Source organism: Etheostoma cragini, chromosome 5, assembly GCF_013103735.1.
Source record: "Etheostoma cragini isolate CJK2018 chromosome 5, CSU_Ecrag_1.0, whole genome shotgun sequence".
In the NCBI taxonomy this organism is placed as follows: domain Eukaryota; kingdom Metazoa; phylum Chordata; class Actinopteri; order Perciformes; family Percidae; genus Etheostoma; species Etheostoma cragini.
Window position 1 is genome coordinate 572,172 of NC_048411.1, and position 12,308 is coordinate 584,479.

Genomic DNA, 12,308 nt, shown 5'->3' on the forward strand with positions numbered 1-12,308 from the left:
ACACACACACACACACACACACACACACACACACACACACACACGTTTAAGTGCCATCAGTTGACAGGTAGAAGCTCTGAAATCCCTGTAGCCTTGCTGGCCTGGGAATGACTTGAAAGTGACTGGTCTACATTTTAATGTGACACCTACCACAGCCCGAGGAAGACTGTGTGTTGTGCCAACGTGTGCTCCCTTTCAGCCAAGCATCACCCTCCATTAACGTTGAGGTTAGCCAGGGAGCACAAAGCTAAATCACTGCATCAAACTGAGCGGGGCTGGCCGTGCTCCAGCCGTGCTCCAGCCGTGCTCCAGCCGTGCTCCAGCCGTGCTCCAGCCGTCACTTCCACAGCTGCTCAACACATTGGCTCCATTTGTGGGGTGGTGAGGTTAGCCATACGCAAGGCCTCACACAGCTACACTTCCCGTGCCAAATGCCATTCACATCACAGTCGTTGGTGAGCTCAAGGTAAGTGCTCCCCCATGGGCACTGACACTACTGCTGCTAATGCTGTTTGGATAGGCTCATGGCTGGCATCGTCTGTTGCTGGTTGTTCTTCTGCAGCCGATAGGGTCAAATTGGAACACCTTCACTGAAATAGGCAAATGATGGCTGGTGCTAAGACTACACACTGTATAAACACACGGCCCGGAATGTATTTTGTGATAAGATAGAGAGAGAGCTCACTATGGACAGATTTTAAATCAGAATTATTTTCAAAAGACATTTGATCCATTCAGTCCGATAACATTTGGAAAATCTAGAAGAGCCGCGTGATTGTATCATTTAATTTCAAATTAGCGGAGGGCTCAACGTGAAGCGGCCGGCTCGGGATGCGGAGGTCCCTAGTGTGCCTGCTCTATGGGTCGCGCGGTGCAAAGTAGTGCCAATAATCCGGGTCATTTCTGACGATGATGGCTTTATGCGCCACTGAGCAACTCTCATAGGATAAAAAGGGACTCCACCTCGAACGCTGTATCTAGTTCTTCTAACATATCCATGACTTTCATTGAGTAACTCGAGGACAGAACCGTTTCTGGAAACAGTTTAAATGCCATTTTAACTACTATGAGCATGGTACTCGGAGAGGCAGATATCACACATAACAGAAGTGGCAAGATACCCCATAGGGGGAAAAATAAGTCCAGTACAATTTGTGTGAACTGAACCTTTAAATAAATGAATTCTCCTTAGTTTTTCCATTTCTCTGCTGGTATGTACTGCTAAATGTCAAACAAGACCTGGGTCTGTGGTAGCAGCACAGCATGAGGTTAAAGCTGGTGGCATCAGAGAGTGGAACAAGCTCTTTCAACTTTGGGGGACTAATAATGGGTCAGCTGAGGCCAGGGCTCTGGCAGAATGGAAACACCAGATGCCGGACAAGGAAATGGAGGCCGAAATTTCTACAAGCTTCACCTCCTCCTTGAAAAAGGGATCAGTCCAAAATCTGAATTTTGAGTTGACAACAGGGAGTTAAGGGAGACATTTTCATTGCACACAACTTTTCCAGTGCGAATCCTGAGACTGTTTCCATCCATCCTGGGAACACACAAAATCATCTCCTGTGAGGAGAACATGATGGGGGATGGGAAGGGAAGAAAAAAAAAAAGATACATGTTTTGTATTCAGGGTCATCTGAGTGACAATACACGATGTCTTCACCTTGAGCCAACACAAGCAGAGGTAATGTGTGTGATGGGAGGAAGACAGGTGGGGGCTGATCAGAAATTGGAGTAAATATATCCATGATGGTTCATAATAAGCTAATGTAGCAGCTCCACTACTATTAGCTGCAGAATGCTAGCCTGTTACGGGGTCAGTGGGCCGTTTTGGAGGGAACTCACAGCAATGACTGTGCATGTATGTTGTTCACAAGCCATGTCGCCGTGACACTGCACGGCGACATTGAGAACTCTGGTTCACCCCGCTCCAGCTGTTGAGGAGAGGGCAACCGCGGGGCAGGGAGATTGCTCTCGTCTATTATGATGGGATGAACATCTCACAGACACACACACACACAGACACATAGACACACACACAAAGGCTGAGCATCATCCCATCCCATCTAATGGCCGTAGCCTCAAACTGCTAACGGGTGCTTAGGGAGGCAATGAGGTTTGCCATCTATATATCCATGACCCCTGGTTGACTTCACTCCCCCATTCACCTCCCCCTTCCTGACCTGGCAATGGCACCCTATTAGGGTGAGACAGAAATAGGGTCTGGGATCCCGTTTGAATGGAGCGCTCTAACACAAACATCAGCATGTTGAGTACACAAATCTCCCTGCAAATGGGGTCAAAGCCAGTGCTTCACCATTTGTTTTGGTTTTCCTCCCCCATGTGCCTTCACTTGTACCCCCCCTCTTCCTAGGGAAATCATGACCGTTAGCAATCATGCGGGGCAATACCGCGATGATGCACCATTTGTAGAGTAGGGGGAACGGAGGAGAGTGATTCTGCAACGCCGACTGTCTACCGTGCACAGTTTCCATCTCTTTGATGCATAATGTTATTTGGCACCGGCACAGACTAATACATACATCGAGAACAAGCCAACAGTCACTCAAAAAACACAAATGATTGAGCATCAATAAGGCTGCATCTTCTGGAGAGACATTTGAACGCAACATCACAAGAAGAAGCGGGGAGGAGGAGTGAACAGGCTTGTGTGAATGACAGACACAAATTTCAATTTTCTTACTGCTGCAGCGGTTTTTCCATGCCACATCTAGCCTGAAAATAGGACAAACAACTAAATCTCCCTATTAACGTACACAAGTTTAATTCCTAATCTTTGACTGATAAAAAAGAATTCACTGATGCAACAGGGTGCTAAAATTCACTCTCTGACAATATTTAGTATGAATTTGACTAATATTTACTGGTGCAATGTAAAGTTACATAAATAAAGGAATTCACCCATGTACAAAATTATTTTCACAGTGAGGTGTCCTTTGGTGCCGTGAGGCAGAGCAGCAGGCCGATCAGTGGCTGAGTCAGAGAGAAAGAGGAGCTTGATCTGTGTTCATCTTCAATGTTGGCCATCTGCAGCCAAGCAGGTCACTGTGTTAGGCAGACCCCATGTGACTCCAGCCTGCTCTCTAGGATAATCCTACTGTGTGTGTGTGTGTGTATATGTGTGTGTGTGTGTGTACATTTTTACCGGGAGCATCCGCACCAACGCAGGGGCCAGATAAAGCCAGGAGCCAGTCAAAACAGTGTTTAGGGCTGCTCTAGTGCTCTGCAGATACTAACTGTTGGATAACCGGTGACATTTGAGCCGATGATGGGACACGAGAGTGGTGGATAGTAATGTGTAGCTCCAATGGGTTTAGTTTATTGCCGTTGTTAGAATGCAGGAGGGGTTAGGACATGTGAACTGGTGCGGGTGTGTAGTCTCGTGCCAGAACGCACTCAGTTTGTGTTTATGTCTGTGTGCCATTCTGTGTTTAACCCTCTGCGTGTAATTGCATGGTTCAATATGAGCGTGTGTGTGTGTGTTTGTACACACATGTCCCTGGCCCTTAGTAGCAGAGGTTAGCAGCCGGCTCCTCTCTCTGATCAGGTTACAAAAGTGGGTGTGTTCTCTCTCTCGTCTGTCGCCTGCATGTCTGCTTCTCCCTCTCTCTCTCTCTCTCTCTCTCTAACTCATTCTGTCTCTCTCGCTTTCTTCTCCCTCTACATCTCTGCCTCTGTCTCCCTTTCTGCTTACAGAGGCCTGTAGCTTGCGTCATCCAGGCCTCTTCCTTTGGCACCACTACAGACCACCGCTCTCTCACTTGTCTGGGTTCCTCCCCTTCCCTCTCTTCCTTTCTTCCACCCACCCATCCCGAAATGGAGCAGGCCTGCAGCTGGTCCACACTCCCTACAGGATGCTGGGAGACACACGAATCTCTCCCTTGACCTCCTCCTCTGCAGAAAACTGGCCCACCAGCATCCCACCAGCTTCACTCTAGTAATACTCGCATGGACCACGGCAAGATGCTGTCACTTGTTCAGCGAGGTCTTTTTAACATGTTTTCTTACCTGATACCTCTTTTCTCCCCAACACACACTGATAACGTATAAAACAGAGAGAGAGAGAGATGCAGATTCCAGTTGGTATCTGTCTGACCTTAAACACAATGCTAGACCCTACTCAGCCACTTCTAAAATGACTTTGCCAATGCTGGTGTAAATCACTGCACCATTTGCTGGATGAAAACTCACAACTTAAATTCCCACAGTCAAAGTCTATTCTGTGCTGTAGTAAATTAAAGGCATGTAGGCCATGACCAATTCAAAGATGTTCTTGGGTATATTGTCCGTTGATACACCTGGACACAACCGGGTGCGCAGCAGCTATTATGTTAGTAGAATGAATGTTGTCTGGATTGCAAAAAGGAGTTGAGAGAGTGTTTTCACACTCACTTTCTTTCTGTTGCTCCAAAAAGTTTGAACTGGTGAGCACATTATATTTCATGTCACAACTGCCTCAACTACAGTTGTTTCAACAGGATATCCATGTCTTATCATACCAAAGTGCTTTATGCCTATTTATCTTTTTACAGGCTTAATGTATATATACTAAAACCTTTGCTATCAACAATTATCAGAAACATCCAAATGATAATTACTATATCTATTTGACGTGCTGATAATGCCCATAGCAAATGCAACCAGGTATTTCCTATTTAATGTATTTTATCAATGTGTTTAAGTTTTAGGTGCGTGCACACAACTTTACATGTATATTTGAGGCACATGCACATGGAGAGACATTACCTTGTCTTTCTCATGGGGCAACAAGCGAACAGGTGGCAGTGACTCCAGAGACACCGTCCCAGTGCCGTCATCCAGGGAGCTGCTGCGGCTGATGAGCTGGAACAGAGGACCCTGCTTGGCCACGCGTCCATGAGCCACGGCCCTCTTTAGGGCCACCCTAAGCTGCTGGTGGAAAAGGCCGGGCCCCATGGAGCCGCTGCCCGACAAGTAGGCTGCCACATCAGCCTGGCACTTGAGAAAGCGTTCAATGTTCTTTAAGCTGGAGCCCCCAGGCTCATGTAGCCCCTCCAGTGCCCGTTTGATCAACTTGTTCCAGTCGAGTCCCGGTTTCTTCCCCGAATGGGAGTGAGAGCTGCTGCTGCTGCCGCCTCCTCCACTTCCTCCACCTCCACCTCCACTTCCTCCTACTCCTCCTCCACCACTTCCACCTCCTCCACCACTTCCACCTCCTCCTCCAGAGCTGCCACTACCTTTGGGCTTGGGCAAAGCCAAGCGCCCTGGGTTGTCAGGGTCCTTGTAGGAGTTTAGACCTTTGTTGGTGACTTTGAGGATGGTACCATCCTTGACACTAAGCTCTAACTGCTCCAGAACCGTTTTGCGGTCCAGACCATGGGACATGGAGACCGCATTGCAAATGCGCTCTTCGGATGGTCTCTGCTTCTGCTTCTTTACCTTCTTGATGGCCTCTAGGATCCATTGGGTGTACATTGGGTTTGCCAATTTCACCATGGCTGCGGTCTGGGTGGGTACGGGGGCCCTGAGACCTTACCGCAATGACCACACACAAAAAAGGGATTGTAAGCCAAGGAAACAACTGGCCTGCGCCGTAGCGCCGCCTCCTCCTCCTCTTTGCCCCCTGCCTGCGTATTATCCCTTGTCCTGGGGTCGCACAGAGAGTCCCTCAGAAGCTGAGTATGAGCAGCACGGTAAAGAGCAGCTAACCATAGCACAAACCCCCTGAGCCAACACTCCGCCTGGTAAAATGCGGTCCACCCACGACCCACTCCCAGCCAGGTGAAGGTCCCTGGCAAGAAGCAGGGGGAGTGGAGGAAGTAGCAGGTCTGTTCTCAACTTAAACTCCCAATGTACACAATGTAGGGTAGAGTAGAGGTTGTCAATGATAAGGGCCTTCAAAAAAAAGAAGGTGTTTGCCTGTCGCAAAGTACCTATACAGGGACAATCAAAACTGCTCAGTCAGTTTCCTGCCACTGGCAAACTGGCCAATTCTCAGGGCGAGTTGTGAACGATGATTTTGGTCTCCGAGAAATTAGTGTTTCAATGATTATGGTGAGGGTCATAAAGTACATGTTTTGTGAAGATTATAACATTCCACAGGATGGTGACTTTTTTCTGCATCCACGCGTCCTCGTCTTTACTCTGCTCTCACTGTCTTTTACACTTCCAGCCGGCTGAGCTTCAAAGCTCTGGGACGGAAGAGATATCTCACCCCAGGGAGCAACCACGACTGACCACCTGCCTATTGCGCTCCGGTAGCTGATATACCCTGCACAGAGAAAGAAAATAGCACACAGAGAATCAAAGGTTAGGGAAGCGTTGCAGAAAACAAGTGACACCTTTTGATAAATCAGGAAAATATTGCAACAAAGTGGAAGTAAAACATTGACACACCATACTGTGCCTTCACACAGATGTATAAACAGTATATCAATACCCTTAGAAAGCACTATGAGGTTTGACAATGTACTACTAACAATTTGGACATTAGAAATAAAGAGGAATCTCTTAACAACAACAACAACCATACACGTCTCATATTACATAGAAATACACAGCCAGAATAGTACAAAACAAAGTAACGTAACCTCTAATAACTACTAGAAATTGCACAGGTGTCTCATATATGGTGAAAATGAGAAGGGAAAAAAGAGTCAACAACATCTTCCTAAAAACTACACCAGCAAGTTGCCCATTAGGCTCGTTGGGTTGCTAAGGTAAACATGATGCAGTCAAAACACAGACTGTTAGCAAACATTAGCTCAGAGGCTAGCTAAAAATCAAAGCTTAGTCAATTGCCGCATTGCCAAACTGTTTCCTGCGGTGCTGTTTACTCTCACTGATATGATATTGGGCAGCTAAGTATCTGACAACAAGCCTTCCCGCTAACTGCTGTTGTTTAGCAAGCTAACGTTAAAAGCTAGCAACCAACGAGCTAACGTTACAATTATGTTACTAACGTTGGTCGCTAACCTGAAACGTAAACAGCATGAAACGAGGGGTTAGCCAGCGCTTCAGCTATAGAAGACAACGTTTCCTCACTTCGACCGATATTTCAGACAATATGAAGCAACACACCGCAGCAAACCCAGCAAATAATATAATTTTGAATGTCATTCAGATATTAACGTAAGATCGCGGCCTTGTGAAAGGCACAATGCAACTTGCAGACGGCCATCTCGGCTAGCGGGAAAGTGCAAAAAATAAGAAATCCTAGCCGCGGATTCTGCAGTATTACATGTTATAAGGCCTCCTTCTCAGCCTCTGGTGTGGGCGAGGATCTTCTGCCTGCTTAGACGCGTACCTCCGAGCGGTCCCCACCTCGCTGACTTCCTCCCTCGAACCAACCGCCCTCCCACGTAACGCTACAGCCCGCGGTGCGGTGAAGACAAGGCCGCTGGAGCGAAGTAGCTAGGCCTCGGCTCCCCCCTCTGTATCCCCCACCCACCTCCGCGATCATCATCCCTTCGTACCCCTCTCTCCCTCTACCTCTCGCGGTTCCCCAGAAAGCCCGAGCTGGTTCGGTTCTGGTATCCGAGGGAAGCTCGGGTAAAGCGGACCGTGTACAAAATCTCATGTTCCCCCATCCGGCTTCCGCTGCTACTCACCGGGATTTCGTTTCGAGCCGCCGAGGAGAAGGTGCCAAAACAGTGCGAAACGGAGACAACAACAAGCCTAAAAATGCAGCCACAGACCAGGGGTTCTAGAGCCGACGCCATCTTTGAGTGAAACAGGAGCACGGCTGGTGGGGGAGGGGGGAACACAGTGAACCGTCAGGCAGGGCCCAGGGACCGTCTGCATAGTGCGAGGCAAAGATCCAGGGGAAGAAAAATTCACTGCAAGGCGCGGGGGGCGGCGGCGCTGTGCTGTTGCTATGAGAGGGGTGTGGATATTGCTTGAGCACATGAAATGGAAGAAAGGGACAGATGGTGGTGGTGTTGGAGGAAGAAAAAAATAAAAAAGAGAGGATAGGTGTTCTCGCATTCTCTGCTGTGCTACGTCTACATAGGGTGAGATTCAAGGGAGCGTCTGCATTTTGTCCAGCAGTTTAAAAAAAAAGAAACTGATAAAGCAAAGCCAATGAGCATGCCTTAACGTTAGAGGGTATTTAAAGATCAAAGTGAGACACCCCTCCACACTGCAGTTTATTGTAGCAGCTGTGTGTTTTTTAAGATAAAGATGGCCACACATATCCAGTCCCCAGAGATGATCTGATGTTGCAGTGTGTAGTTATCTGGAGTATTACAGTAAACGATAAAAAATGTTGTTATCTGTCTATGCAAAGTAGTCTTCAAATGCATTGCTCGTCAGACTGTGAAAAAGAGTATTATCTTTTCAAAAATGATTATGTAAACTGTCTGCAGCCAATCCACTCTGTTAAATTTCATCCATTGACAGCTGAGTCTAAGACATTTTCCTTGTGATTTATTTTTGGAGAAAGGAGTTGTTCTTTTTACAGCCCTCAGTGCAACATAAATTATGGCATCTGGTGACAAATGAAGCAAAATAATGTAAATGTATCACATTTAAATCTGCACTGTGCTCAATTGAAAAGTGTTTTGCACTTAATATTGGTAACATAAGTTAGGGACACTTTTAGGCCTAATATTTTGTAGAATATAAATAAAAAAACTACACAGAGAATTCAGCACAAGGATTGTCACACGTAAATTATGAATCTGCCTCAGGGAAATTTGAGCAGCTTAAGTACAGCCTTCTTTTCCGAAGAAAAACAATCAATACAGGAAACCTGATTCTGCTGCTTCAATTTCATGATCATAGTGATACAGAGGCACTCGTGTTGGAAATCTGGCAGCAATCTTCCTTTTCTATTACAGGCTAATGCTGAAAGCTCCCTGGGTGGAAATTAAATTATCTGCAGCTTTGTGTAAAATGATGTGTACAGCAGTCCTCAGAGACGGATTATAGAGTGTCTTATAGGGAGCAATTAGACCTGAGGTTTTCCCATGTTAGAGGTGTCTTGTGAGAGGGTGAACTGCTGTCAGCACAGTGGTGATCAAATAAAATCGCTAAGGTCACACTTTACTCATTGTTTATCTTGCACTTCTTCAGGGACAGATAAATCACATACCAACGACAAGGCACTAATTATAATTAACGGTAGTGTTATTACACAGATAAATAGTGTGAAGCGTTAACACATGAATGGCTATTAGGACGCCTCCTGAGGACTCACATATTACATTAGTGTGTACAGTAGGCCAGCTAACAGATGGACAACGCTCAGGAGAAGCTTGTAGTGCATCTATCGTTCCCAGCCATGAATAAATAATGCCGTGTGTCATGATCTACAGCAGAGGCCGTGTTCACCAACACACAACACCAGAAACATACTAACCAGGGAGGAGGGCAGGGAGTCATTCACTCTAATTGTGATAAGATCATATTGATTTTCAGTCCAAAAAATGAAGGTAGAGACACAACCTGAGGACCTTTACTTATTCCAAATGAGTGCTGTCAACTTCTACACTAATTGGAGGAATGAGGGTATTCACTTCATCTTAATTCACATACAGTCTTAATAGAGTCAACTCTCCTTCTTTTGTAATGTTACAAATTGTTGTGGGATAATTATTAATCGTGCACAACATAACGGTCATGTCTGCAGCAAAAAAGTATTTTCAAACAAGGAAAACATACCACACCTGAAACAATGACTCCATTTATTGTTCAACAGAATAGAAATGGTCAACAATTCTTTTTGAAAAACATTTTCTGATCATCTCTATAGTTATAGTAAAAATTGCATTGGGAAATACATTCAGCCCTCACCCACAAAGTGATGTCTCGGTATGAGACCCTTGGCTGGTATTCTGTCTTTGGTGGAGAAAAGGTGACAAGTAATCCTTAGCTTCTTTTCATCCCCTTAATCCCTCCTTTTTTAATTTCTTTTCTCTAAGCGTCCACCTGCTAGGGGCCCAGAGCCCCCAGCACCAGTGTCCACCTGCCCCCTGCTCCCCCCGACACACACACACACACACACACACACACATAAGATCCATCTGATGCACAGCAACACCTCCTGCTCTCCCGCGGTTTATTTTAAATTACGAGTGACCAAGTTTGCATACAGTCTATAAATGGGTTTTGCTGTTGTTTTTGTTTTAAATCCTTTAGTAGTAGCATGTCAGATCCTCTATTGGGAAGTGTGTGTTGTGAAGGATGTGATCTATTGCCTGGTTAAGTTCAATAAATGAGGACGTTTACATATTGCGCCAAGCTAAGGGGACATTATTTTCAAGTAAACAAGGCTTCTTGACACACAAAGTATTTAATATTAACCCATTCTGGATCCTTGGCAGCTTTGGCTACTTCCGTATTGTGGAGAAGGCCTATAGGGTGAAATGAGGTTAACATAAAAATAAGACATTATCTAATGGAAGTCTGGAAGTGAAAGGCAAAACTGGAAATGGATTCTCTCCAACTGATGCCCTTTACTTTGTCAAGAAAATAAGAAAACGTGAATATTGAGTGCAGCTGTGAGTGAGTAGCAGCCAATCTGGGCCACCACCAGTTCAGCCTACATTTCTGAGTTCCTGTTTTTATAGATGATGACTGGAGTGCTGCGCTCAGATAGTCAGGCAGTGTCCAGGACTGCCTTTTTGTCCGTGTGAAACTAGCAAGCTTCCTGCTGTGGCTGGCTGGCTGCCAAGTCCCCAAACCCCAACACAAGTCCAACTCCAAACCCCTCCCATCCTGAAAAGCGCTGAAACATACAACGGAAATTTCCAGGGCCTGTCCGCCCAAGAGCGTGCCCCCACCCATCCAGTGACCCCCACCACCATCCAAACCCCTCCTCCCACCCTCCCTCCCAGTGGCCCCTGCTCCGTCCCCCCTCCCCTGCCTTGAATCCAAAAGGACAGAGAGCAGCTGGAAGGTGAAGTGCAGCTCGTCGGCGCTAAACTGAAAGTCCTGCCAGACACCTCTCGTGCTCTCCAAGTCCTCCTGTCTGAAATGTCCCTGAAAACACCGCCTCCTTCACTTGAACCCAGAAGGGCTTAAGAGTGCCACAGAGTACACTTGTACACCAGACATAAGTGGGGGAGAGACAGGTTGGGAAACGTGGAGAACTACTCTGTTTGACGAATCTATTGTCCTGCTGTAGTTAACAGTCGTCTGAAGAGGACGTACATTTCAAGCAGGGGCCTCTGACAAGGCCATCACCATGTACAAATACTCCTGACTTTAACACTATTAAGTACAGTGGAGGAGGGTCAAGTCACGGTGGTCAATAGTGCCAAAGCAGAAAAACCCTTGACACATTCATTTTTTAGTTTTCTTAGTATTAAAGGCATGATTCATGACATGACATGATTAACTAAATTAAATTATAAGAGTCCTAAAAAACATCAGATAGTCCAGAGAACAACTGTATGCATATATAAAATGGCTTGAATACACGTTGTGTTAAAGGATATAATTGTAAACAAATAGATAAATATTGCACTGTAATGAAATGGTTAAGTACTAAATACTAAATAAATATATAAATAAAGTTATTGCACAGTAATGAAAAGGAATGGTTCAACATTAAATGTTAAATATTGCACTGTAGGAAATTGCACGGATTCCAGTGACCCTAGACTGAACAATAGTTTTATGGTTTAAAAAAGGCCTCTTTTAAAGGATGAGTTTGTGATTTCCAGACATACACTTTCTTTCTGTCTTGCTGAGATAACAGAGATAACAAGGTTGATATCACTCTCATGTGTGAACGGTAAATATTTAGCAGAGCTAACAGCCAGTTGGCTTCACGTCGCTAACATTGGTCAAAGGGGAAACAAAGTTCCTCCCTCAGCACCTCCAAAGGGTTAGGGTTAACCCCCAATGAAACTGTTATAGCTCATTTGTTTTTTCCATATCAAAATTGGAGTGTAAAACAACAGTTGGCTCTTTTACAGAGGTAACTGTACTGTATCATGTTTTTGGCTGACAACAGTGAATTCCTGGAGTCTCTGCTGGTTGCCTGGCAACTGGTCCTAGTCAAGAATAGTCTGATACACAACCCCTATTCAAAAAAACAACTTTGTTGTTTGTTCACACTTCACTCTTTTCACATATATCCTGTATTTGCTGGATATCATGTATCCAGCAAAATACCTCATATATCCAGCAAAATACCTCACGTATCCAGCAAAATACCTCACGTATCCAGCAAAATACCTCATGTATCCAGCAAAATACCTCACATATCCAGCAAAATACCTCACGTATCCAGCAAAATACCTCATATATCCAGCAAAATATCCAGCAAAATACCTCATGTATCCAGCAAAATACCTCATGTA

At 45.5% G+C, this 12,308-nt stretch overlaps 1 protein-coding gene across 2 annotated transcripts in view; it reads right to left on the reverse strand.

Annotated features, from left to right (window-relative positions):
• The window catches only part of kat6a (K(lysine) acetyltransferase 6A), a 32,665-nt gene extending 24,859 nt beyond the window's left edge, over nt 1–7,806 (reverse strand). For both annotated transcript variants that reach the window (XM_034871676.1, XM_034871675.1), the window contains exons 1-2: nt 7,608–7,806; nt 4,765–6,268 (exon numbers count right to left, since the gene is read on the reverse strand). In XM_034871676.1, the coding sequence (XP_034727567.1) occupies nt 4,765–5,493 (729 nt within the window). In that variant the 5' untranslated portion in view covers nt 5,494–6,268; nt 7,608–7,806. The remainder of the gene's footprint in view (nt 1–4,764; nt 6,269–7,607) is intronic.
• Between the last annotated feature and the right edge of the window lie 4,502 nt (nt 7,807–12,308).